The sequence below is a fragment of the Sturnira hondurensis genome, unplaced genomic scaffold (genome assembly GCF_014824575.4).
Source record: "Sturnira hondurensis isolate 20B ecotype Veracruz unplaced genomic scaffold, ASM1482457v3 Scaffold0014584, whole genome shotgun sequence".
Taxonomy (NCBI): domain Eukaryota; kingdom Metazoa; phylum Chordata; class Mammalia; order Chiroptera; family Phyllostomidae; genus Sturnira; species Sturnira hondurensis.
In genome coordinates this window covers 2,060,203-2,085,015 of record NW_028087215.1, presented here as the reverse complement: position 1 = coordinate 2,085,015, position 24,813 = coordinate 2,060,203, and the positions used below count along the sequence as shown (strand labels likewise).

General features: G+C 39.8%; 1 protein-coding gene across 2 annotated transcripts in view; it reads left to right on the top strand.

The window, feature by feature from the left end:
- Positions 1-552: 552 nt before the first annotated feature.
- SLC4A4 (solute carrier family 4 member 4) overlaps positions 553-24,813 on the top strand; it is a 365,009-nt gene continuing 340,748 nt past the window's right edge. For both annotated transcript variants that reach the window (XM_037063447.1, XM_037063446.1), the window contains exon 1: positions 553-647. In XM_037063447.1, coding sequence (XP_036919342.1) covers positions 568-647 — 80 coding nt within the window. In that variant the 5' untranslated portion in view covers positions 553-567. The remainder of the gene's footprint in view (positions 648-24,813) is intronic.

Genomic DNA, 24,813 nt, shown 5'->3' with positions numbered 1-24,813 from the left:
AATTTGCAAAATGCTGTAAGGTCCTGCCATTCAGCAGGGCTAGCAGCAAAGATGATTTTAAAAATGAAATCCTTTGCCTTATCCCATCAACCGCGTCCAACTAGCAGCTCTTCAAATAAACGTGCAGGTATGGGAGTGGGAGATGCGCGGGCGGGGGTGCTTGGGGGCTGGTGACCCGATTTCCTTTTTTGGTAGCTTGCGTAAGGGCTCCAGGTTTGTGCTCTCTCTGGCTTGGGTTACCCATGCCTTTTCCTTCTTGTGTGTCCCTTCTGTCTTCTCATAAGTCTAAAGGAACCTGGGGATGATAATAGAAGAGCTAATGCGGTGATCAGGTGCTGAGGGGGAATTATTTTGCTGCTTGGAAGTCCATGCCTGAGATCCTCCTCCATGACTTAGTTTCATCGGTCAGTGTGGGGGGACCAGGGCATCCCGCCCTGCCCAATGCAGTGGCCGCTCAGCACTTGAAGCCCTCTACATGGCGATCGAACACTTGAAATGTGGTCAGTGTGACTAAAAAAATCTGAAATTTCAATTTAAAAACACGTTTTAGAGAAATGAGGCAAGAAGATGTCTGTGACAAGAGACGGCCCAGTAAAGAGTTACCAGAGGAGCGCGCAGTCCTCCGGAGCACAGTCAACAATACCTGGGTAAGTTAGTTAGTGGGATTGGAAAATAATTTTGAAACTGTATATTGGACTTGCTTACAAGGACAATAAAAAGACAGTAATGAATACTGAAAGTACTAACAGCTTGAGGTAAAGTAGAAATCCTAAGAGGCATTAATGACAAAGGCAGGAAGACAAGAATCATAATGGTGCATATTATAGATTAAGAAGACCAGGGAAGACAGAGCCAAGGTACGCCAATCAAAGGGAGAGCGGCTGTCAATAATTCCTCCTTTATTATTTGTTATAGTTGTGAAGAAAATGTGGTGATCTGTACTAGGGAAATATTAAGATAAGTCTGTTTGGGCTATCATTTTTAACATTAAAAATTGAATTGCATCTATAATTTATTTCATTCCTATAAAAATGCCAATGGCTGGAATAGGGCCACTTTCTTAAACTCTGGGTTGCAACCCACGTAGTGCATCACGAAAGCAAGAGTGGGTCATGATGAGCATTTGACAACAGAATAGAAACCATCAAAATGCACTTCCTGAAGTGAGGGAAATTACTGTTTTGGGACATTTTCGATGAGGATGAGGATGAGTGTGCATCCGGGTCTGTGGCTGCAACAGTCTGAAAGCCACCGGCCGAGATGAATGCTCCTGAATCCTTCTAATTCTGGTATCTAACAAACTCTGTATGAAATAAGTTGCATTCTGTATAGAAATCCTTTTGTAGGATTGGAAGTAGTGCTTCCATCTGGGAATAACANACTCTGGGTTGCAACCCACGTAGTGCATCACGAAAGCAAGAGTGGGTCATGATGAGCATTTGACAACAGAATAGACACCATCAAAATGCACTTCCTGAAGTGAGGGAAATTACTGTTTTGGGACATTTTTGATGAGGATGAGTGTGCATCCGGGTCTGTGGCTGCAACAGTCTGAAAGCCACCGGCCGAGATGAATGCTCCTGAATCCTTCTAATTCTGGTATCTAACAAACTCTGTATGAAATAAGTTGCATTCTGTATAGAAATCCTTTTGTAGGATTGGAAGTAGTGCTTCCATCTGGGAATAACACTAGTTTCTGTTGGATGGGATACGACTTAAGGTGTCTCCACTTTGGACTGCAGAAAAGAAAGGAGTACTTACTAAAGAACCGCCAGTCTTGTCTTTAAGGCAGTCCAAAAATATGAAGCTAGTAGATATAATTAATGGAAAGCTCCGTTATAAGACAATATTCCTTCTATATTTCTCTGTAAGAGTTCATCAAAATTATACAATTAATTAGGGGCACTTTAAGTGCATGAGTTAGAATAAATGCCTGTGTGATTTCTTTAAAAGCCCATTTGCTGTCACAGGAATTGGAAACATTTCTTGGTAATATATGCATGCATAAACTTTGCACATCATGATTCTGTATAGAGCAGTCAGTGCAGAACTGACAAAAATGATCTCTGCTGGCTTTTCACACACACATCTCACAGAAAGGATCTCCGTCTCTCTTTCCTTATAAAGCCTCGTCTTGAACTTGCCTGCGTGATGATGCACTACACAGGCCAATTCTGTGCCATCTGATTCCACAGAGTGCTGCCAGAGGGCAGTGGTGGGGGACAGTGAGTCAGCTTTCCTGGGAGCCTGCGCTGCTCATGCAGTGGTCAGAGAGTCTGGCAAACCTCAGAAAAGATTCTGGACACCTTACCACAGCTGGACGACATGACGGTTTTTTTTTTTCTTTTTTGATCTGTAATGTTAATGAAAGTTTCATTACTGTGATGTATTTTCACTCTGTGAGCAGCTATGTGCACACCTCAGGTGCCATGACATGTTTTTGGTATGTCCTCATGGTCTTTGGCCATACCATGCTCACAACTTTTACAAGTAAAAAATGATAGGTTTTCCTTCAAAACTGACTCTGACATAACAAAACATATTGATAAAAAGACCATAAAATTATACCTTGAGAGAAGTTGGCTTGTGTTCAAACAACCACACGTACACAATGTGATTCCTTAGGTGACTGATACAAAAATATTGTATCGAGCCCTGGCTGGTGTGGCTCAGTGGATTGAGTGCCAACCTACAAACCAGAGGGTCACTGCACTGGTTCTATGCCCAGTCAGGGCACATTGCCTGGGTTGCAGGCCGGGTCCCCAGTTGGGGACATGCAAGAGGCAACCACTCATCGATGTTTCTCACCCTCTAAAAAAAATAAAAAGAAAAAAATATTGTATTCAAAGGGAAATGACAGCTCTTGAAACAATAAGAGCCTTATTTTATTGGGAAGCCATCTTTGCTACCACTAGTAATCTCCAATGGGTGTTTTGCATTTTGTCAGCAGGAGTGTTTGGCCTCGTTTTAGCAATGCTGAGGCGGCATTTCCTTTTGGCTGCAAACCCTTAACAGCTTAAATTAACAGTACTTATTCGGCTCATGCTTAGCAGTTTTTAGTTTTGCAAAGTAATGTATGATCATTTTTATTAGTTATTCTAAATTGAGATTTAGAATGGCATGTCACAAAGAAAATCCTTCATATTTGAGAAAGGAGACCATTCTTACCCAGCATTTGTCTAAATAGCGTAATTGTGGCTACATTACTCATGAATTGTTATTTATTATTTAATCTGTAGATGTAAATATACCACTTCAACCTACAATCAGGGAAGGTCTATAAACCACACTTGTAAAGTTCAACTGATATGTGTAAGAATTCTTTTTTTAAAAAAGGATTTTGTTTACTTATCTTTAGAGGGGAAGGGAAGGAGAGAAGGAGAGAAATATCAGTGTATGGTTGCCTCTCATGCGTCCCCTGCTGGGAACTGGCCTGCAACCCAGGCATGTGCCCTGACTGGGAATGGAACTGCGATCGTGTGGTTCGCAGGCCCACGCTCAATCCACTGAGCTACAGCAGCTAGGGCTGATATGTGTAAGAATTCTTAAAGCAAAGTTGAAGATTGTGTATATGGCTAAAACACTATTAAAAAATGAAATGGGAGTAATGATATGAATTATCAGACACTAATGAGAATCCAAATACATCAGTGAATATAATGATACCACGTCATTAGAAATCAATAGTATCAGAATCAAGGTTGTTAAGTGTGGATTTTTGAATTTTCTACATTCTGCCTATACCAAAAGGACAAAAAATTCGCATAGGCAATATTTTAATGACATGGTGTATACTGTTTTTGCATATATTATGAAATGTAATATATAAATTCAAAGCTCTGAAATTAGGAAATTTGAAATGAAATGTGATGTTCTAATTACATTGTCAGTATACAAGTTGCAACTGATTTTTGATTATTCAGAGACCGAATCTTGGATTATGTGCATCTTGGTTTGCCTTTTGCACCTGCCTGTTTTTAATTGATCATGCTGTTACAGTTGTCCCAATTTTCCCTCCTCTGCCCTTCACCACCTAGCCCTTCCTGATTCCTTTAGTGATCACCCCTCTTTGATCTTGTCCATGGGTCATGTGCGTAAGTTCTTTGGCAACTCCATTTCCTGAACTTGCCCTTAACATCCACCTGCCTATTCCGTAACTGTGAACTTGTATTTCTTAATCCCTTTACCTTTAACTGTTCCTCTAGACCTGTCTCCCCAATGACCACCATCCCAATGTTTCCCACATCTCTGATTCTGACGAGCTCAGGTGCATTCAGGGTGGTAGGGCCATAGGTTAAATTTGTGATTTTGTTTCTGTTCTGTTTGTTTACTTATATTAAATTGTTGAGGGTTACGTATTTGTTGCCATTTTAATGTTCATAGTTTTGGTCCTCTTCTTATTCTTAAATAAGTCCCTTTAACATTTTATATAATAATGGTTTGGTGATGAAGAACTCCTTTAGTTTTATCTTGTCTGGGAAGCACTTCATCTTCCTTTTGATTCTATGTGATAGCTTTGCTGGATAGAGAAATCTAAGTTGTAGGCTCTTTGCTTTTCATCACTTTGAATGCTTCTTGCCAATCCCTTTTAGCCGGCAAGGTCTTTTTTGAAAAATCAGCTGACAACTTTATGGGAACTCCTTTGTAGGTAATTAACTGCTTTTCTCTTGCAACTTTTAAGGTTCTCTCTTTTTCTTTCACCTTTGGCATTTCAGTTACGATGTGTCTTGTTGTGAGTCTGTTTGTGTCCACCTTGTTTGGAACTCTCTGTGCTTCCTGGACTTGAATGTCTATTTCCTTCACCAAATTAGGGAAGTTTTCTTTTACTATTTTTAAAAATAGATCTCTAATTTCTTGTTCTTTCTCTTTTTCTGTCACTGCTATGATGTGAATGTAAAAATGCTTGAAGTTGTCCCAGAGACTCCTTATGCTATCCTTGATTTTTTGGATTATTTTTTCTTCTTCTGTGCTGATTGGATATCTTTGCTTCCTTATGTTCCAAATCATTGATTTGGTTCTCGGCTTCATCCACTCTGCTGTTGATTCCCTGTAAATGGTTCTTTATTTCAGTCAGTGTCTCCTTCATTTCTGACTGGGTCATTTTTTTGCTGTTGAAGTACCTACTGAGTTCCTTGAGCATCCTTATAGCCAGTGTTTTGAACTTGGCATCTGACAGATTGCTTATCTCCATTTTGTTTAGCTCTCTTTCTGGAGTTTTGTTCTGTTCTTTGATTTGGGTGTTATTTCTTTGTCTCCTCACTTTGGCAGCCTCCCTGTGTTTGTTTCTATGTATTAGGTACAGCTGCTTATACTCTGTGTCTTGGTGGTTTGGCCCTAATGTAGCAGGTGTCCAGTGGCACAGCCTCCCCTACCCCCCAAGCTAGATAGAGGGTGAGAACTTCCTCTTGCACCTTCCCTGTGGGCTGAGTACTTCCTCCTCTTGTAGTGAAGTCTTGATTGCTCTCAGCAGATCAATGGGAAGGATTTACTCAGGTCAGAGAGCTGGTAGGACTGACTGTGACCACTGACCACCTCCCACTTTCTCTGTGGCTTGTGGTGGTTGGCTGGTGACACTCTGACATGGTCTATAACTGTCTGCTGGGTGTGCACAATATGGGGTTTCCTGGGTGGTACAGGCCATGGTCAGCTACCATCTGTGTTCTGTCTGGGACCCCTTGGTGTCAGCTATAAAGTGATCTGTAGGTGGCTGATGCTGGTCCTGGGCCTGGTGCCACTCTGCAAGAGGTACAGGGTTGGGCTCTGCTATTGCTTGTGTGAGTGGATGTAGAAGGGTCTGAAGCCTTCACCTAATCCAGTCCTTCATATGGAAAAGCCACTGCTAACAGCTTGGATGGGACCATAAGTTGGATGGGCAGAGCCTTAGGTAATAATCCAGGTTAGAGGGCAAACAGTGTGAGCCAGACTGATGGAGATTCAGATATGGTGCTGCTGCACTGTGACTCTGTGGCTCTGTGGCTCTGTGTGGGTGAGGGCTCAGAAAAGGAACAATGGCCACTATCTGCAGTTCTGTCTGAGAGGAAGCTGTCCCCCAGCTCTTACCCTGACGCCAGACACTTCAGTTCCTCCCTGTACACCACTGGTACTTTTCAAGGTGCTGCCACGGTGCTGGAGCCCAGAGGAGTGAGTCTGAGTAAGTCTGTGTTCAGGGCCCTCTGAGAGGAGATGGTTGAGAATGCTGCAGTTTCTTCTGGCAACCCAACCTCCACTGGTTTTTACAGCCAGAAGTTATGGGGCCTTAGATAAGTCCCTGGCATGGGAACCCTGGGCTGGGTGGAATGGTGTGGGTTTGGGAAATATCCCAAGATGTTTCCCCGTTTTACATCTACCCTACATGGGTTTGGGACCAGCCCATTCTGTATATCTGCATCTCCACCCTTTTGCCCTTCTGTCCTTCCTACCTGTCTGGATGAATGTGGTTTCTTTATTCCTTAGTTGTTGCACTTCCATACAGCTCGATTTCCTGATAGTTCTGAGTGATGGCTGTTCTGTAGTTTAGCTGTTATTTTTCTGTGGTTGTGCAAGAAGGTGAGTCATGTTAACCTGTGGCTCCATCTAGACTGGAAGGCTGACTTTGGGATATTACATGACCCCTGTAAGAGCCTTTATTGAGCAGGCTCCAGAAGGGAAAGTGGGGAAATGGAGACTAGCTCCCTTGCTTGCTGGGGATGGCAGTGGTGGGAAGAGGGAAATAAGACCAACTAAGAAACCCTATACCTAGAGAAACCAGTACCTACCTGATGTAATGTCAAATTTTCAGATTTAAGTCCTGTTTTCACACTATCAAATGATGAAAATGGACTTCAGGAGAAGTTCTTTTCCTTGGTAACTATGGTGTTTGTCAGAGGAAGAAACTATACACAATAACCTAGGTTTATGGGGGGGAAACCCAATTAAAATGGGAATGCCAGGTAAACACATCCTTGACTCAATGTGTCTCTTTTTTTAGGAATGAGTAATATAAACATGTAGCCACATGACATCTGCATAGATACTAAGTAGGGTAAAGAGATTTATGAATGTACAACTGTGACCTGAATGAAAGGGCATGTCTAAATACAATGAATCCAATTCTCTGCTTACACTGGCAAAGAAACCAACTACTGTGCCTAAAAAAACAGTTTAGTTTTATTAGCTAACTAGACTGATCAACACCACTGCTTCTCTGCTCCCACTTACTCAAAGCTTTTTCAAAACTGGGGATGGTTCCTTTTCTCTTTTTTTAATTTGCTGATTTTTAGAGAGAGAAGAAAGGGGTGTGTGTGAAACATTAATTTGTTATTCCAGTTACTTATGCACTCATTGGTTGATTCTTGTATATGCCCGACCGAAAATCCAACCTGCCACCTCTGCCTATCCGGACAACTCTCTACCCAACTGAGCTACTTGGCCAGGGCTCAAAACCTGAGATAGTTCTCAAAGGCAAGGTTCAGATTTTACATGCTGAATTGAGGTTTTAAGTACACCAAAATTTAAGGGATGTTGTATTTTCCTTACTTGGAAAGGCAGGGTACCTCTCCTTCTAACATCAAACTTCTAAGTCCCTCTAGCCTTGTAACAACGTGCTGAAAAGGGAGTGGCTGCCTTTGAGAGGGGTATTTGGTGTTGGCAGGCACTTCTTTTGTCAGTATAGATTCTGGTTCCTCTGCAGGCCTGGCTTGGGGCATTCTGTGGGGCTCCATGTGTTTCTGCCACCCATGGTGTCCAGGGTCAGGGCAGAAGGAGAGCATGGGTAAGTGTGAGGGGAGGCAACAAGGGATGAATCAGTTGGTGTGTGCTTTTCAGATAGCAGCTATCCAAAGGGGGAGCTGATGTGAATGCGAGAACAGAGTCCTGAAGTGACATGTTTCATTATTTTCACCCGGCAGATCTTACTAGTCCAGTCTTTTTACCTTGGAAATACCTGGGTAGATTTAATAGTACCTCATATGTAGCTTATTAAAAATACGTATCTAATAAAATAACAACAAAATAAAACTAAATACAACAATGTAATGTTAATCATAGGACTTCTGCCAAGATGGAGGCATAGGTGGAAACACTGTGCCTTCTTCCACAACCAAGTTTGAATACAACCAAGGTTTGGAGAACAAAGACACAGCCAAAGAACAGAAAATTGAATTACACGGAAGTCCTATAACAACGAACCGTTCCACCAGGACAGTAAGAGGGGCGGAGCCAGCAGCGAGTAGGGTGGGGCAGGAAAGATCCCCAGACCTAGGCGAGCAAGTAGCCCGGACCCAGTCAGGGTGTGGGGCAGATTGACCGCTGTCGCACATTCGTGCACAGTGAGATGGACCATGCAGGCCCCAGGGGGCGAACCCAGTGGTGGAGAGCTGACGGCAGTGGCACACTCGCATGCAGTGGGACGAAATGCACGGGCCCTGGTGATGGTGGCATCAGTGGCAGGAGGTGGCAGACGGGACGCCATTGCTCCCCTTTGACCCCACCCCCACATACAATGTCACAACCCAGCGACTGAGTTGCCCTGCTCTGGTGAACACCTAGGGCTCTGATCCTACTATGTAACAGGCACGAACAGCCCAAAAGATGGCGCAAGAAGAACTCAAAGTCCCAGAGCCGATAACTCTAAGTGACTGAGAGATTGCCAGCCTATCAGATGCACAGTTCAAGGCACTGTTTATCAGGATGCTGACAGAACTGATAGATTATAGTCACAAGTTAGAGGAACATATGAAGGCTAAACTACTTGAAATGAAGGGAGATGAACAGGAAATCAATAGTGATGGAAAGGAAACTGGGACTCAAATCAATGGAATGGACCAGAAGGAAGAACGAAACATCCCACCAGAAAGGAATGAAGAAATGAGAATTCAAAAAAATGAGGAGAGGCTTAGGAACCTCCAGGACATCTTTCTTTAAACGTTCCAACATCCAAATTATAGGGGTACCAGAAGGGGGAAAGAAACAGTCACGAGTGGAAAACATATTTGAACAAATAATAAAGGAGAACTTCCCCAGTCTGGCAAAGGAAATAGACTTCCAGGAAATCCAGGAAGCTCAGAGAGTGCCAAAGAAGTTGGAAATCCAGGAAGCTCAGAGTCCCAAAGAAGTTGGACCCAAGAAGGAACACACCAAGGCACATCATAATTACATTAGCCAAGATTAAAATGAAGGAGAGAATCCTTGAAGCAGCAAGAGATAAGGGGACAGTCACCTACAAAGGAGTTCCCATCAGACTGTCAGTGGATTTCTCAAAAAAGACCTTACAGGCAAGAAGGGGCTGGAAAGAAGTATTCCAAGTCATGAAATCCAAAGACCTACAGCCAAGATTGCTTTATCCAGCAAAGCTTTCATTTAGAATGGAAGCACAGATAAAGTGCTTCTCAGATAAGGTCAAGTTCAAGGAGTTCATCATCACCAAGCCCTTATTATATGAAATGCTAAAGGGACTTATCTAAGAAAAAGAAGATGAAAAATATGGACAGTGAAAGGACAGCAAACTCACAGTTATTAACAACCACACCTAAAACAAAAGCAAACCAAGAGGACAGCTAGATCAGGAGTGGAACCATAGAAATGAAGAACACATGGAGGGTTAGCAACAGGGGAGTGGGAGGAGGAGAAGGGGGGAGAAGGTACAGAAAATAGCATAGACAATAGCTAGAAAATTGATAGGGGGAGGGCAAGAATAGTATGGGAAATATAAAATCTAAAGAACTTGAGACACGTGGTTATAATAAACTAAGGAGGGGAGAATGGTGAGGGAGGGAGTTTGTGGGTGGAGGGGAATGAAGGGGGGGAATAGAACAACTGTAATGGTATAATCAATAAAAAATATTTTAAAAAATGATGTAATGTTAATTATAAAAGAAGATAGATACCAAATGTGTGTATATTTATATGTGTGCATCTGTGTATAGTTATGCGTCTGTGTCTGTATAATGAAAGTATATGCAAGACTCTTCCATTTTGCTAAATGAAGACCAACAAACATATCTGAAAATCTGGATAGTTTTCCAATGCATTTGGCTTGCATTTTCTATAGCACTGAGATTCAAAAAAGAAAGATGTAGATTTCTGTCATTGGACTTAATTGTGATAATAGTAACATCTAACGAATATTTCCTATGTATGGGACCTTGTAAGCACTCCATGTGCACTGCGTTCATATACTTTTCACCACAGCTTGATGAAGTAGCTACTTTTCACTAAGGTAGAAACTAAGCCTTAGGGAAGTTGGGTAACGCTGATGAAGGTCACACAAGTAGTCAATGAATGTGTCAGGATTTAAGCCCATGCAGTTTAATTCTGGAGCTAACAGTCTTAACCACAACCCGATACCTCCTCTTTCTTGATCCCTGTCTAGAAGGAATTAAACACATCCCCTATTGTTTTATCTTATACATAAGTCCAGGTGTTAACTCTAGACTTTTTGTTCTCCCTCAAGGACAAAGGGACAGCCATTACAAATGTCAAATTTTGCTCAATGGCATTTTTGGATACTTGATAAAATTGTAATTCTTCTATTTCTATAGCAATTTAGTAGGAAGCAAAGGAACATTCAGAAACGAGCTTAAATAATGAGGAGAGGAAACCAGAAATGCAGGAGGAATGTGGGCAAAGGGAAAGGGAATATATTATCATGAAGTTGAGGGGGTAGTTCAAGATGGAAGATAGCATGGTGAAGGATGATGTCAAGGGTAGGAGCTTAGAAAAGAAGGAGGAAGCTATGAAAAAAGAACAACCTTGGTCTTTAGAATGAAGATGAAGAATCATCAATGAAGATGATTTGATAAAAATATCTGCAGGCTAGCCAAACAGTGTTTGTATGTAGGAAATATATCTTTTTTAAAAGATTTATTTATTTATCTCTAGAGGGGAAGGGAAGGAGAGAAGGAGAGAAACATCAATGTATGGTTGCCTGTCGTGTGTCCCCTGCTGGGAACTGGCCTGCAACCCAGGTATGTGCCCTGACTGGGAATCAAACCTGTCTGGCTCGCAGGCCTGCACTCAATCCACTGAGCTACACCAGCCAGCACAGAAATATATCTCTTTAACATATTTTGGAGAGAAAACAAAAAAAATCTTGATAATTAAAAAAATGGGGTTTACATTGATTTTTTTTTTACTGTCACACACTCTTTTTATATGATCTGTAGATGTTACAAATGAGGCTTTCATTGTACTGAAGAAAGACATACATTTTGGAGAAGTAATATACCTTCAACAAGAAATATTTACCCTCCAGATAAATATAAAAACCTTAAGAATGCATAAAATTGAGGAGAAACCTTATTTCCTCAGCACTGGTTAAAATTCTGTGCCCGAGGGGGAATGTGTCGATCAAGGGGTAGGAGGAGAGACTTTCTGACTGTTTCGGTGGCAAAGATGACATCATGAGGGAGCCATTGAGTTTTGATCAAGACATCACTCTGAGCTCTTCTCCACAATGCAAATAAACTTCTCAGTGCACGTTAAATAATTAGTGTGATCACCCTAAAGGCAAGTACAGTGTTATAGAGTGAGAAAGGTATCATGTGACAATGATTATTTTATTCACACATTCTACAGGAACACTTACTGCCCCACCCAAGCGTCGTCATTCCCATCCCATTGTTGGGTGTTGCTGAGGGGATGATGTCAGTGCAGGGAATGCGGAGGTAGGAACGTCGTCTCCAGCTACCATCCCCTTTGGTGGGGACATGAAGGCTCACCAGGTTTCAATAGGGCAGATCTTCATCTATTCTCGTTCAGTTGTGACTGCCCTCCAATCTTATTTGTAATTATAGATTGCCTACTTATGTATTTATTTAATGTTTATCTCCTGAAGGAACTCTACAATAAGCTCCACGAGGACAGGGACTGTATCAGGTCTTGTGAACTATTGTTTATTCCCACTACTGAGCATGGTGTTTGATACGTAGTAAACTTCATAAATTGGTGAATGGACAAATACTGCAAAACAGAGTAAGAGCATGACAGGTGATAAAAGACATAGGCCCCAGGTCTAACCTGTATGCTAGGGTAACTTTATTTAAAGACTTTTTAAGAGATAAAGAAAAGATAATGTGATACAGTGGGTGAGAATAGTGTCTATTCTCATGGATTATTTAATTCTGTTTTCAGAGTTTAAGAAAGGAATAAAAGGTATAGGCTCAAGCTCTGGCCGGGTGGCTCACTGGCTGTAGCATTGTCCCTGTACACCAAAAGGTGTGGGTTCCATCCCTGTCAGGGCACAAACTTAGGCTGCAGTTTCCATCTCCAGTCAGGGTGCATACGGGAGTCAACCGATCAATGTCACTCTCTCACATCTCGCTCTATCTCTGTGCCCCTTCTCTTCTTTCTAAAATCAATAAACATATCCTTGGGTGATGATTTTTTAAAAAGGTATAGATATGGATCTGTTCCTCCCTTATATAATTCTGACCATACTCTCACCCCGATCAACTAATTGTTTGTAGGATTACACTGAGGTTTGCAGTTTCATAGGAAATAAGATGAATTCAATAATGAAGACTATTCTATTGCTTATTTCCAAGCCAAGCTATTACGCTAATTCAATCAACATCATTTGGAAGAGATAATATTATTACTCACCCAATTGAAGATACAATATATTGAATAGATTGAGGCATTCCATATGTTGGGTGAACTGAAAGTTATTTAAAATAATTTTAGTACTGTAATTGCATCTTTCCTTTGTATGGTTACCAAACTACCATCAATACCTTAACCTCTACCACCAGCAGCACTGACAGCCCTCCATCACCATAATAATGAAGGTCATCCATGGAATCAGTAGTAGAACCAAGCTTCAGACCCACAGTGGTCTGACTCTAAAGCATTCGCCTGTTGTTACAAAGTGTAATCTCCATGGGCAGATCCTCTGACAAGGATAAAGACAGTTGCATCCGTTTTGATATCATTACTCTCAAGTGTGTGCTTCTTAATCAGATAATTTCACATTTTGGTGGTTTTAGTTCAAGTCCAAACTGCAGAACACTTAGTTTAGTCCCTGCTGACTTTGCTCTGATCCTTCCTTATCTTTTAAATGGAGTCTGTAGATCTCACTAAGGGGTAAATCACTAATGGATGTAGAGCACAGGGTAATGTGGATTAGTGGATTAGTTTAGGAAAGAACTGAAGATTATAACTATGAAAGAACATTATACCATTATGTTTGATTTTGCATCTAAGTGTCTTAAAACTTGAAAAGACAGCAGAAAAGAAGAATAATTCTTTAAGAATAACCACAGGCAGACAAAATTTGGGGGGAAGACAAGATACACACTCCACAAACAATTTATTTGGTATTTCAATTTTATTTGTTTTTTTACCTACTTTATTGCTCCTGATCTTGTTGTAAACTACTTTCAATAACTTTCTTTTTCACCAAAACAATGTTCCTAAAATTGTTCTGTGGTTTCTTATCAGTAATGATTGAATCTTTGGTGGAAACTAGGGCATTAGGAAGCTAGATGTTGTAGTCATGCAGGAAGACGGGAGATGACTTTTTAAGAAAGTGATTGGTAATGCAAACTGGGAAGAAAATAAAAATTTCACACCAGTCTGATCACATCAGCAGTATCATTTGGCCATAGGGATAGCCAGGCCATTAAATATGTTATAAAGTTATTATTTTAGTGTATTATTTTCCTTCACTTAATAAGGAGAATGGTTAGGGTGTGGGCTTTATTTTGTCATGGAAATTTTAAATAGGTTGTCTAATTTATGTGACATGGGTGTGTCCACTTCATTGTGTGGGATATTAGTGCCTCTGAGGAGTGTGCCCCACATCAGCCATGAGTTTTAATTTGGATGTGTCTACACAAGGTAAGAGAGGGCTTTGTGAGACATCTGAACTCGTAGTTTCGCACCTCCCTCCAACTCTATAAGACTATATATAGTCTTTGTGTTCATCTCTTTCTATAGTGGTGTCCCAGGGTAGTCTTGTAACATTCCAATCATTGCTGTAATAGAATAGTTAACTTATCTCAGCCCAATGCAACTGGGGAGGTTGGGTAAGTGAAGAGGGATGTTATAGTCTACAATAAAACAAAACAAGAGTTATAAAGACATATTAAGAAGACATGAAAGGTAAACCTTTTCATAAGTAAACCCATTATGTTTTATTAAATGCAGGCTGCGTTTAGTTTCAACCAGGGATTGGTTGGCAAAGTGTGGGCCTCTGTGGACAAATCTGCCACATCCATTCATTTGCATATTTCCTAGTGCTGTTTTCTCACAACTATCACAGAATTGTGTAGTTAAGAAAGAATATTTGGGAAAGCAGAAAACATTTACTAACTGTATTTTTTTTTTTGCAGAAAAAGTTTGGTGATACTGGTTTAAACTAATTTCTTATCCTATTTCTTATGGAGTATATATTCATAAAAGAACCAGCTTCTAAATACAAACTCTTTAGAAAACAAAAAAAATTGTTTTGAAGTTCTTACAGTACATCATCAAAATAATAACATAACTCTGTAAGTCCCAAAATAAAAATTTCTGTACAGCTGCCAGATTTTAAGCTTCTAAATACTGAGTGTGATAGTTTATTTCTTTCGAAAGAAATGAAAAAATTTTTTTGTAAGCACATGTAGTTACTATTTTTATTGGCTTCTGGAAATTTAACACTCCAAATATTGGTATATTGGTATTATCCATAGGGCATACTAGTGGAGGCAGAAGGAGAGTGAAGAATCTTGAGTTCAGTTTATTTCACCAATAAAAGACTAAACATTTTTATTGACTTTGAACCTGCAAGGGTAACCAAAAACTATTGGCTCCCTGAGGAGTAATATATGATCAAAGACCAGCACTGTCAGAAGCAGGAGGCAGTTGCGAAAATAACTGCTCTTTTCCAGGGGCTTAATTTATTATTAGCACTTGCTGAAGTCACTCATACGTAGGAGTGAACAATGACTAAATATTTCTCATTGTTGTAGAGGCTTTATTCACTTATAGTATAGCAGGTACTAATTCCTAAGAAAGTAAGTTACTTTCCAAATTTAATATTGTTTATTGTGAGTGACAATAGCTCTCAAATCATTGTTTTTAGAGAAATATCTTAATATCCAAGGCCAAGTTCTCCTAATTTACACTTCATGAAAGAAAGATGAAGAGAAAATATTGAGTGGTAAGACAAGAAAAAAAAATGCAGAGGATTTTTTTCTGAAAACAAAACAATTTCATGTCCCAATTCTCTAACCATGTGTCATACCTAGGAATTCTACTCATAAGCAGTCTATTCTATTTGTAGCCCCACTTATGTGAACTTAAAGGTATCTGTAGCAAAACTGCTATGGAATGTTGGGGGCATCATGAGACTTGAAGTGTGTGTAAGGGCTTTAAAGTGTAGCTTCCCTTGCTAGCTTTTATCAATCTTGAATGTACTTTCCTATCAAACTTAACTTTATGTAAAAGAATTCAGTGCCAAATTTATGTCAGAATTTTGGATTTATTTTATGTCTCACAGTTACCAGTAACATGATTATTCAACCTTCATTTGAGGAAGTAAAATGATGTTTAGTTTACGAATCTTGTTTGGGGACTGCATGCTGCTGTAGAATGTAGCATTAAGTTGTACAGGTAACATAATCATAGGATTATATGTATTTATTTTCTAAATGTTTGATTAACTGGCTGATGAGGTTACTATTGCTGCTTAATGAACTACCCCAATATTTAGTAGCTTACAATAACCACTTTATTATACGCATGGATTCTGGGGTCAGGACAAGCAAGATAGCTTGTATCTGCTCCATATTGTCTAGCATCTCAGCTGAGAAGATTGAGGGCTGCGGGTGTGTGATGGCTGGGGCTGAAATCACCTGGATGCCCCTACACTTACTATCTGGTGCCTGTGTTGGGAAGCCCTGGAGAGTAGAATTGCTAACCACACTGTTTATAGGTGGCTTTTCCATGTGGCCGCTCCAGGTGGCTTGGCTTGGAGCCAAGCATGTCAACCTTGAGACAACTGGGTTTCTTACATGGCAGCTCAAGGCTCCAAGTATGACTGGTCCAGCAAACAAAGTGATATCTGTATCATCTTTTACCACCCAGCCTTGGAAGCCACACAGGTTCACTTTTGCTGTGTTCTACTGGCCAAAGATGTTTTAAACCCATCCAAGTTCATGGAGAGGAGAATTAGACTTTACCTCTTCACGGAGAGTGGCAAGGTAACATTGGAAACAAGCTGTGGGAGTGAGAGATGTTGCCAACACCCTCTTTGGGAAGCACGATCTGGTATACTGGCCACAGAAAAAGTGAGTTGAAAAAATGTAGGTGTTCAGTGACATGCTAACATTTTTGTGATGTTAGTTGCTTATCAGAATTCTAAAAGACATCTCAGACTTACTCTGGTCATCTCAGACTTACACAAAACAGTGTACTGTGTCTTTCCCCAAAATAAAAAAGTGTTTTTTTATATTCAAACTTGGTCCTCTGCAAGTGTCTTCATCTTAGGAAATGACACCAAATCCTAGCCAAAACTTAGGATTCATTCTTGATTTTTCTTGTTCTTTCAACTCTTACATCTAATATCCAGTCCACTCAGTTCTACCTGCTACAATGTTTCACATATTCATTTACTTCTCTGTCTTCAGTGCATTCTCCCTAATGCAAGCCATCGTCAGTTCCTCTTCAATCTACTCTCCATTTAGCAGTAGGAACGGACTCCACAAACCATAGTTTGATGATGTGGCATCCTGGCTTATGATTCCTTGGTAGCGTTGATTGCTGTTTGAATATGAACTGAATTTCTTCCTGGACCTAACGAACCCTGCAAGATCTGCTGCTGCCTCTTCTCCACACCTCATCTCCCACCACTCTCTCCTATGCTTGTTGACCTACATCTTCACCAATCTCTTCTGTGTTTGAGCCCCCAAGAGATTTTGAACCTGCTGTTTTCACAGAGCGTTTTCTGCACTGCTGTCTGCATGGCTGGCTCATTTAAACCTGCTGTTACCTCTTCAAGCCTTCCCCAACCCAGCCAACCTAAAGCATTCCCTCTCATGATGCTCTCTTTTATTAGCATAACAGTTTCTATGATATAATTTATTATTCTATATGCTTGCTTGATTATTGCCTCTCTTTCCAATTGGACTTTAAGATAGTGGCCTTGTCTGCCTTGGTCACCCTGTTTCTTCAGCATTTGCTGGATCTTGTACATAGTAGGCATTCCTTACATATTATTTAAATGAATAAATAAAAGACTTTAAAACAAGGAAAAGTTGTATGCTTAAGTCTAATTTATCATGAAAACTTATCCATACATTCATATTTTACTCAAGCCCATGACTGAACATAAAAGAGATCTTTACATTACTAATACAGAGAAGTAGAAATGTACAGGTGCTTTTTGAGTTTAATTTGACTTTTCAAGGAGGTTCATGCTATATTTGAAGTTGTAATTGTCACTAAGTCAACCTCAGTTTCATTTATTCATTCTTTCAGTTATTCACTTAATTTTTTGTGAGAGCTTACTATATGCATGGGACTCTTCTAGAGGAGATGAGGGATGTAAAAATGTGTAGGATACATTCCCTACTTTCATAGAGTCTACAAGTTTGTGGGCAAAGTGAGGAATATCTACCAAAAAGCTCACTGCATTGAGATGGTTTATGTGGCAGAACCTAAGTGCTATTAGAATGGAGGAGAAAGGGGTCCTTTGTGCCCAACTGATAAGAAGAGATAATACGAAGTAGGCAGTATTTGAATTGGATGTTTAAAAATTTAAACAGTGGAAATGGAGGTGGAGGAAAGAAAGGCATTCCTGTAAAATAAATGGTGCAGCAAGTAACTAGGCCCCCCCTTCCAGCCCTGCCAAAAAAAAAAAAGCACGATCAGGATGTGGTGAAAGGTCCAGGTTGTGTGGAGTTTCAAGCCATGTGTAGGGTCAGCAGAAAGTACAGCTGATTGAAACGAGGTCATGAAGGGCCACTAACTACAATCTAAATAACTTGGACTTCATTGGATAGTTGATGATGAATGTTGAAAGTGTTTAATTTATTTTTGTATTTTTTAGGGAGGGCAGGTGCTTCATCAAACAGTGCTGTAGGAAGATTACCCTGCTTTGTGTGTAGTATAGATGGAAAATGAGAGGGAGTGGAGAGGAGGAAGTGTGGAGGTAAAGAGCCCAAATTTTATCCATGAAGGACCAAGTAATGTCAACTTTCTTCATGATTGCCGTAGGCGTGGATGGAGGAAACATGGTGAAGTGGGAACACAGGGGCTCAAGCCTGCTTTTAGAACCCTGGCTCCGTAACTTTGGTACTTGTATGACCTGAGGTGGATCACTTGACATCTCTGAGTCTCTGTTTTCTTAATTGTAAAATAGGGATAATTTTCATCCTATCGTTTAAGGTTTCCATGAGGATTAGGAAGTGCTTGACAAATGGTAGCTATTATCAATTACTGAATGCACCATTGAATTTATTTCCTTAAAATCTTTTAGCTTTATATTGGACTACTTCCATTTGCCTTGATTAGTGGTCTATGCTAAAGCAAGATTATGAAAGCGGTTTGTTAGGACAGTACCACTGCACCTAGCATGTGATATTTTCTTCTGCATTCTCTGAAAAATCACCTCCATCTATTTGATTACTCTGCTCTTTATTCCAAATAGTAGCTGCAGCATCAGCAGAAGATTTTGAATAGTTGTTCCTCTAAATGGAATGTCTCTTACTCTTGCCAGGATAGACAAAGTGTTAAATAAGTACTCAATACTTACTGCATCTTAATTTAATCAGAGAAGCAGTAATAGAATTTGAGGGCTACTGACTGGGGCAGAGTCAGAGCTGTCTAGCACTCTTTCTTCTGCTTTGTTCCATTGTCCTATTATTCTTTGTTCCTCTTTAGGTTTGTTTTAATACCTTCCTTGAGGTAGGATGCCAGGCTAGTGGTTCCAAGACATCACTAAACCCCTGAAGGAATGTGAGTGCCTAGAAATAACTAGGGGTTACTTCCCTTGTATCAAATTTACAAAGTACTTGAGTGGAAACTTGAAAGGAATTTACTTTCCAATCATTTGAAGATTTATTTCCTCTTTCAGTTTCTGACATATCATTGCATATACTAGCACAGATGCTTTCTGACAATGTTTTGCTAAACAATAAGCTTGAATTTTAAGCAAGTATGTATTGTTGAAAGAACTTTGTTATCAATTTCTGTGTAACTCTAGATGAAATGTTAGTTTTTGGTAAACAGAGATCAAAACTAAAAAAAAAAATAGCTTAGGGATGATGATGGCTAGGCCCAGGGCCTAAATTCCAAAACAACAATAAAAGGAGCAGAACACCAAGAAAAAGATTTCCTTTGCCCACTGATTTTAATATGAAAAATTGAAAATTCAAGGAGGAACTGTATAAGCAAATACCATCGTGTTGCCCTGGCTGGTGTAGCTCAGTGGATTGAGCGTGGGCCTGCGAACCAGCGGATCATGGTTTGATTCCCAGTCAGGGCACATGCCTGGGTTGCAGGCCAGTTCCCGGCAGGAGATGCACAAGAGGCAACCATATATTGATATTTCTCTCCCTCTCTCCTTCCCTTCCCCTCTAGAGATAGATAAATAAAATCTTTTAAAAAATACCATCATGTTGCCTAATCATGGGAAGTTATTAATGGTCTTCAAACACATATACACAAATAGACAGTGTATGTCTATTGTGTGCCCTATAAGGATGATTCTGGATAGAAAGCACCTATGTGTGATTGAAGTTAAAAGAAAACATCACTAACAATCTCATTTAAAATAGCTGTGAGACTTATGGGGGTGCCGGGAGCAGTGAGTGACTGCACTGCCAAAAAGATCTCATATACCCGTGCACACACTTGGGGGTTCCTGGTGGTGGCTGTGGCCCACATGCTCAGCAGCATTTCCAGGCAAAGTGTCAGGAAAAGAGGGGTTCTCCATTATATGGAATCCTGAAATGTGATCTTCCTTAAAAAGTCCTCTGTAAAAGCAATTCGTGAACACAATTAAGACTCATCAATGTGAAAAATAAATTAATCTTTATTTGATGGTCTTACTGATTACCTGATTGCATAATTTCCACATATTGTGATTGTGTTTTTTGATGCTTTTTACATCCTATGAGTTCTTCATTGAGATGATTCCATTCAAGATGCACATGTGTCCCTGGGCCACGGGGCACACGGGAGCCCACACTCCATGCACCCATCCCTGCCTCATGCCAGAACATCTTCAGCGGCTGCCACAGAGGCAGCCTCCTTCCCTCTCCTCTTCTTCCTGCTCCTCCTCCTAACCCCAGTGCCTTTGCTGCTGCTGTGTCTCCTATCCCTTCTCATCCTGCTCCTTCCCCTGTTCCTCCTTCTCCTCCCAGCCCTGAAACCTTCTTCTTGGCAGGAAAGGGAAGAACCTCAGCAGCAGCTCCCCCTCACTCTCACCACAACAGCCCCGTATTCCAGCCCTTCTGAACTAATTTTGAGTCTCAGTTTTGTTCTTAAGTGTATCTGATATGCCTGCCAGCTTTGAATTATCTTCAGATGTGCATAAAAGACATGGCCTGGGTTGTGACTCCCAGTCAGCCAGCTGGAGGGGAGAACCCAGGGACGAATGAGCCATCAATAATCAAAGCCCAGGTACAGCAAGAGAACCCACATAACTGAATAAAAGGGAATCTTAGAGCATCCACATCAGGAGATCAAAGGGACTGCACCACTGAGTTCCACAGAACTGCTACTAGAGAAGTCCACTCCATGAAGCCAGGAAGGCAAAGCAGAACAACTTGAGACACTGAAACAATTAAAAAGAGCCACCTAAAATGGGGAGACAAAGAAATAACCTCCAACAGAAAGGAAAGAAGGAATCCTCAGAAAAAGAGATAAATGAAATCGAGGCAAGTAGTCTAACAGACTGCTTGAAAATAATGGTAAAAAGGATGTTTAAGAAACTCTCAATGAGAACTACAATGAACTTTGTGGGAACTACAAGGAACTTAGTGGGAATTACAGAAGCATGAAATAGGACATAGAAACTATGAATAAGAACCAGGAAGAAATGAAGAATACAATATCTGAAATGAAAAATATACTAGAAGGAATTAAAAGCAGGCCAGATGAAGCAAAGGACCAAATCAGTGAGATGGAAGACAAGGTAGAGAGAAATACCCAGTCAGAACAACGCAATGAAAAAAGACTAAGAAAGAACAAGGAAAGTTTAAGGGAGCTTCAGGACAACATGAAGCATAACAACATTTGCATCACAGGAATATCAGAAAGAGGAGAAAAGGAGCAAGGGAGAGAAAACCTGTTTGAAAAAATAATGACAGAAAACTTACCTGACTTGGTGAGGGGAAAAGTCACATAAGTTCAAGAAGTACAGATGGTCCCAATCAGGATGAACTCAAAGAGGCCTACTCCAGGACACATCATAATTAAAAATAGCAGATTTTAAAGAAAAAGAGAGAATCGTCCAGGCAGCAAGGGAAAAGCAGCTAGTAACATACAAGGGAGCTCCAATAAGGCTATCAGCTGATTTCTCATCAGAAACGCCACAAATCCACAGGGAGTGGCATGAAATATTCTGGTTAATGAAAAGGAAGGACCTACAACCAAAACTACTCTATCCAGCAAGACTCTCATTTAAAATGGGAGGCAAAATAAAGAGCTTCCCAGACAAAAGAAGGCTAAAAGTATACATCTCCACCAAGCCACCACTGCAAGAGATGCTAAAGGGATTGTTATAAAAAGGAGGAGGAGGAGAGAGAGAGAAGCACAGGTATGGGGGAAAAATGGCAATGAATAAGTACCTAGCAATAATAACCTTAAATGTGAGTGGATTAAATGCTCTAATCAAAAGACATAGGGTACCTGAATGGATAAGAAAACACTACCTACATATGTACTATCTATAAGAGACCCACCTTAGAACAAAAGTCTTCACAGGTTGAAAATGAAGGGATGGAAAAAATAGTCTAAGCCAATGGACACAAAAAGAAAGCTGGGGTAGCAATATTTATATCAGACAAAATAGACTTCAAAACAAAAGGCATAAAAAGGGACAAAGAAGGTCACTACATAATACCTAAGGGAATACTCCAACAGGAGGAGATAACCCTTGTAAACATATATGCACCCAGCATAGGAGCACCTAAATATATAAAGAAAATCTTGGACGACTTCAAGAAAGATACTGATAACAACACAGTTATCATGTGGGATTTTAACACCCACTGTCGTCAATGGGCAGATCTTCCAAACAAAGAATCCACAAGGATATTGTGACACTGAATGACGCCCTAGATACAGTGGACTTAACTGATATATACAGAAACTGTCACCCCCAAAGAAGCAAAATATACATGGAACATTTTCAAAGATAGATCACATGGAGGGACACAAAACAAGCTTCAATAAATTCAAGATCAGAATGGATTGAAACTAGAAATCAACCTCAAGGAAAAAACTCAAAAACATTCAAATACATGAAGACTGAATAACATGTTATGAAATAATGAATGGGTCAACAATAAGATCAAGGAGGTAATAAAAATTATCTGGAAACAAATGAAAATACACATAAAAACCCAAAACCTATCTATGGGACAGAACAAAGAAAGTCCTGAGAGGGAAGTTCATAGCAATACAGGCCTACCTAAAGAAGATAGAAAAATCTCAAAAAAAACCACAAAAAACACAACCTAACCCTGTATCTACAAGAACTAGAGGAACAACCACAAACAAAGCCCAGAGTGAGTAGAAGGAAGGATATAATCAAGATCAGGGCATAATTAAATGACATAGAGACTGTGAGAACAATTCAAAGGATCAATAAATACAGGAGCTGGTTCCTTGAAGAGGTAAACAAAATTGACAAACCTTTAACCAGACTCATCAAGAAAAATAGAGAGAAGACCCAACTAAATAAAGCCAGAAACAAAAGATAAGTCACAACCCAAACCACAGAAATACAAAGGATTGTAAGAAATTGCTATGAGCAACTATATGCCAAGAAATTGGACAACCTCAACAAAATGGACAAATTTCTAGAAACAATCTTCCAAAACTGAGTCAAGAAGCAGCAGAAAGCCTGACTGGACCAGTAACAATTAGTGAAATTGAAGTAGTAATAAAAAAAAACTCCCAGCTCACAAAAGACCTGGACCAGATGGCTTCACAAATGAATTTTATCAAATATTTAACCAAGAACTAACTCCTATCCTTCTCAAACTATTCCAAAATTTCAAGAAGAGGGAAGGCTAAACTCTTTTTATGATACTAGTATCATCCTAATTCCAAAACCAGGTAAGGACATAACAAAGAAAGAAAACTACAGGCCAATATCTGTGGGGAACATAAATGCTAGAATCTTCAACAAAATATTAGCAATCCAGATTCAGAAATACATTAAAAAGATCATACACCATGAACAATTCAGATGTATCCCAGAGATGCAAAGATGATATAATATTATCAAACCAGTAAGCAAAATATATCACATAAACTAAATGAAGGATAAAAATCACACAATCATATTAATACATGCTTAAAAAGCATTTAATGAAATCCAGCACCCATTTATGATAAAAACACTCATAAAAGTGTGAATAGAGGGAACATACCTCAACATAATAAAAACCATATACAAGAAATTTACCACTAACATCATACGCAATGGGAAAAAATCTAAAAGCTTTCCTGCTAAGATTAGGAATAAGACAAGGATGTCTGCTCTCACCACTCTTATTCAACTTGTGGAAGTTCTAGTCACAGCAATCAGACACAAAAAGGAATAAAAAACATCCAAATTGGAAAGGAAGAAGTAAAACTGTTATTGTTTGCAGATACATGATAGTGTACACAGAGAACCCTACAGTCTCCACCAAAAAACTACTCAACCTAATAAGTGAATTTGGCAAAGCAGTGGGATACAAAGTTAATATTCAGAAATGGAAGTCATTTTTGTACACCAACAATGAAATATCAGAAAGAGAAACTAGGAAAAAAATCACATTTGCTATAGCAACAAGAAAAATAAGTCCCTGGGAATAAATTTAACCAAGAAGGTAAAAGACCTGTACTCAGAAAACTATAGAACACTGAAGAAAGAAATTAAGGAAGATACAAATAAATGGAAGTATATACTGTGTTTGTGGGTTGGAAGAATTAACATCATTAAAATGTCCATACTACCCAAAGCAATCTATAGATTCAACACAATTCCTATTAAAATACCAATGGCATATTTCACAGATGTAGAATAAATATTCAAAAAATTTACATGGAAACAAAAAAAGACCCCGAACAGCCTCAGCAATCTTGAGGAAGAAGAAAAAAGTAGGGGGATCACAATTCCTGGTATCAAACTGTATTACAAAGACACTGTAACCAGAATAGTCTGCTACGTCTATAAGAACAGACACATAGGTCAATGTAACACAATGGAGAGCCCAGAAATAAACCCAAGTCTCTATGGTCAATTAATATTTAACAAAGGGGGGAATGAGCATACAATGGAGTGAAAACAGTTTATTCAGTAAATGGTGTTGGGACAACTGGACTGGTCCATGCAAAAAACGAATGAAACTAGATCACCAACTTACACCATACACAAGAATAAACTCAAAATGGATAAAAGACTTAAATATAAGCCATGACACCACTAGAGGAAAGCTTAGGCAGGAAAATTTCAGACATCCTACGTAGCAATATTTTTGCCAATAAATCTCCTAGGGCAAGGGAAATGAAGGGACAAATAAACGAATGGGACTACATCAAACTAAAAAGCTTCTGCATGGCTAAAGAAACCATCAGCAAAATGAAAAAGGAAGTGACCATATGGGAGAACATATTTGCCAATGATACATT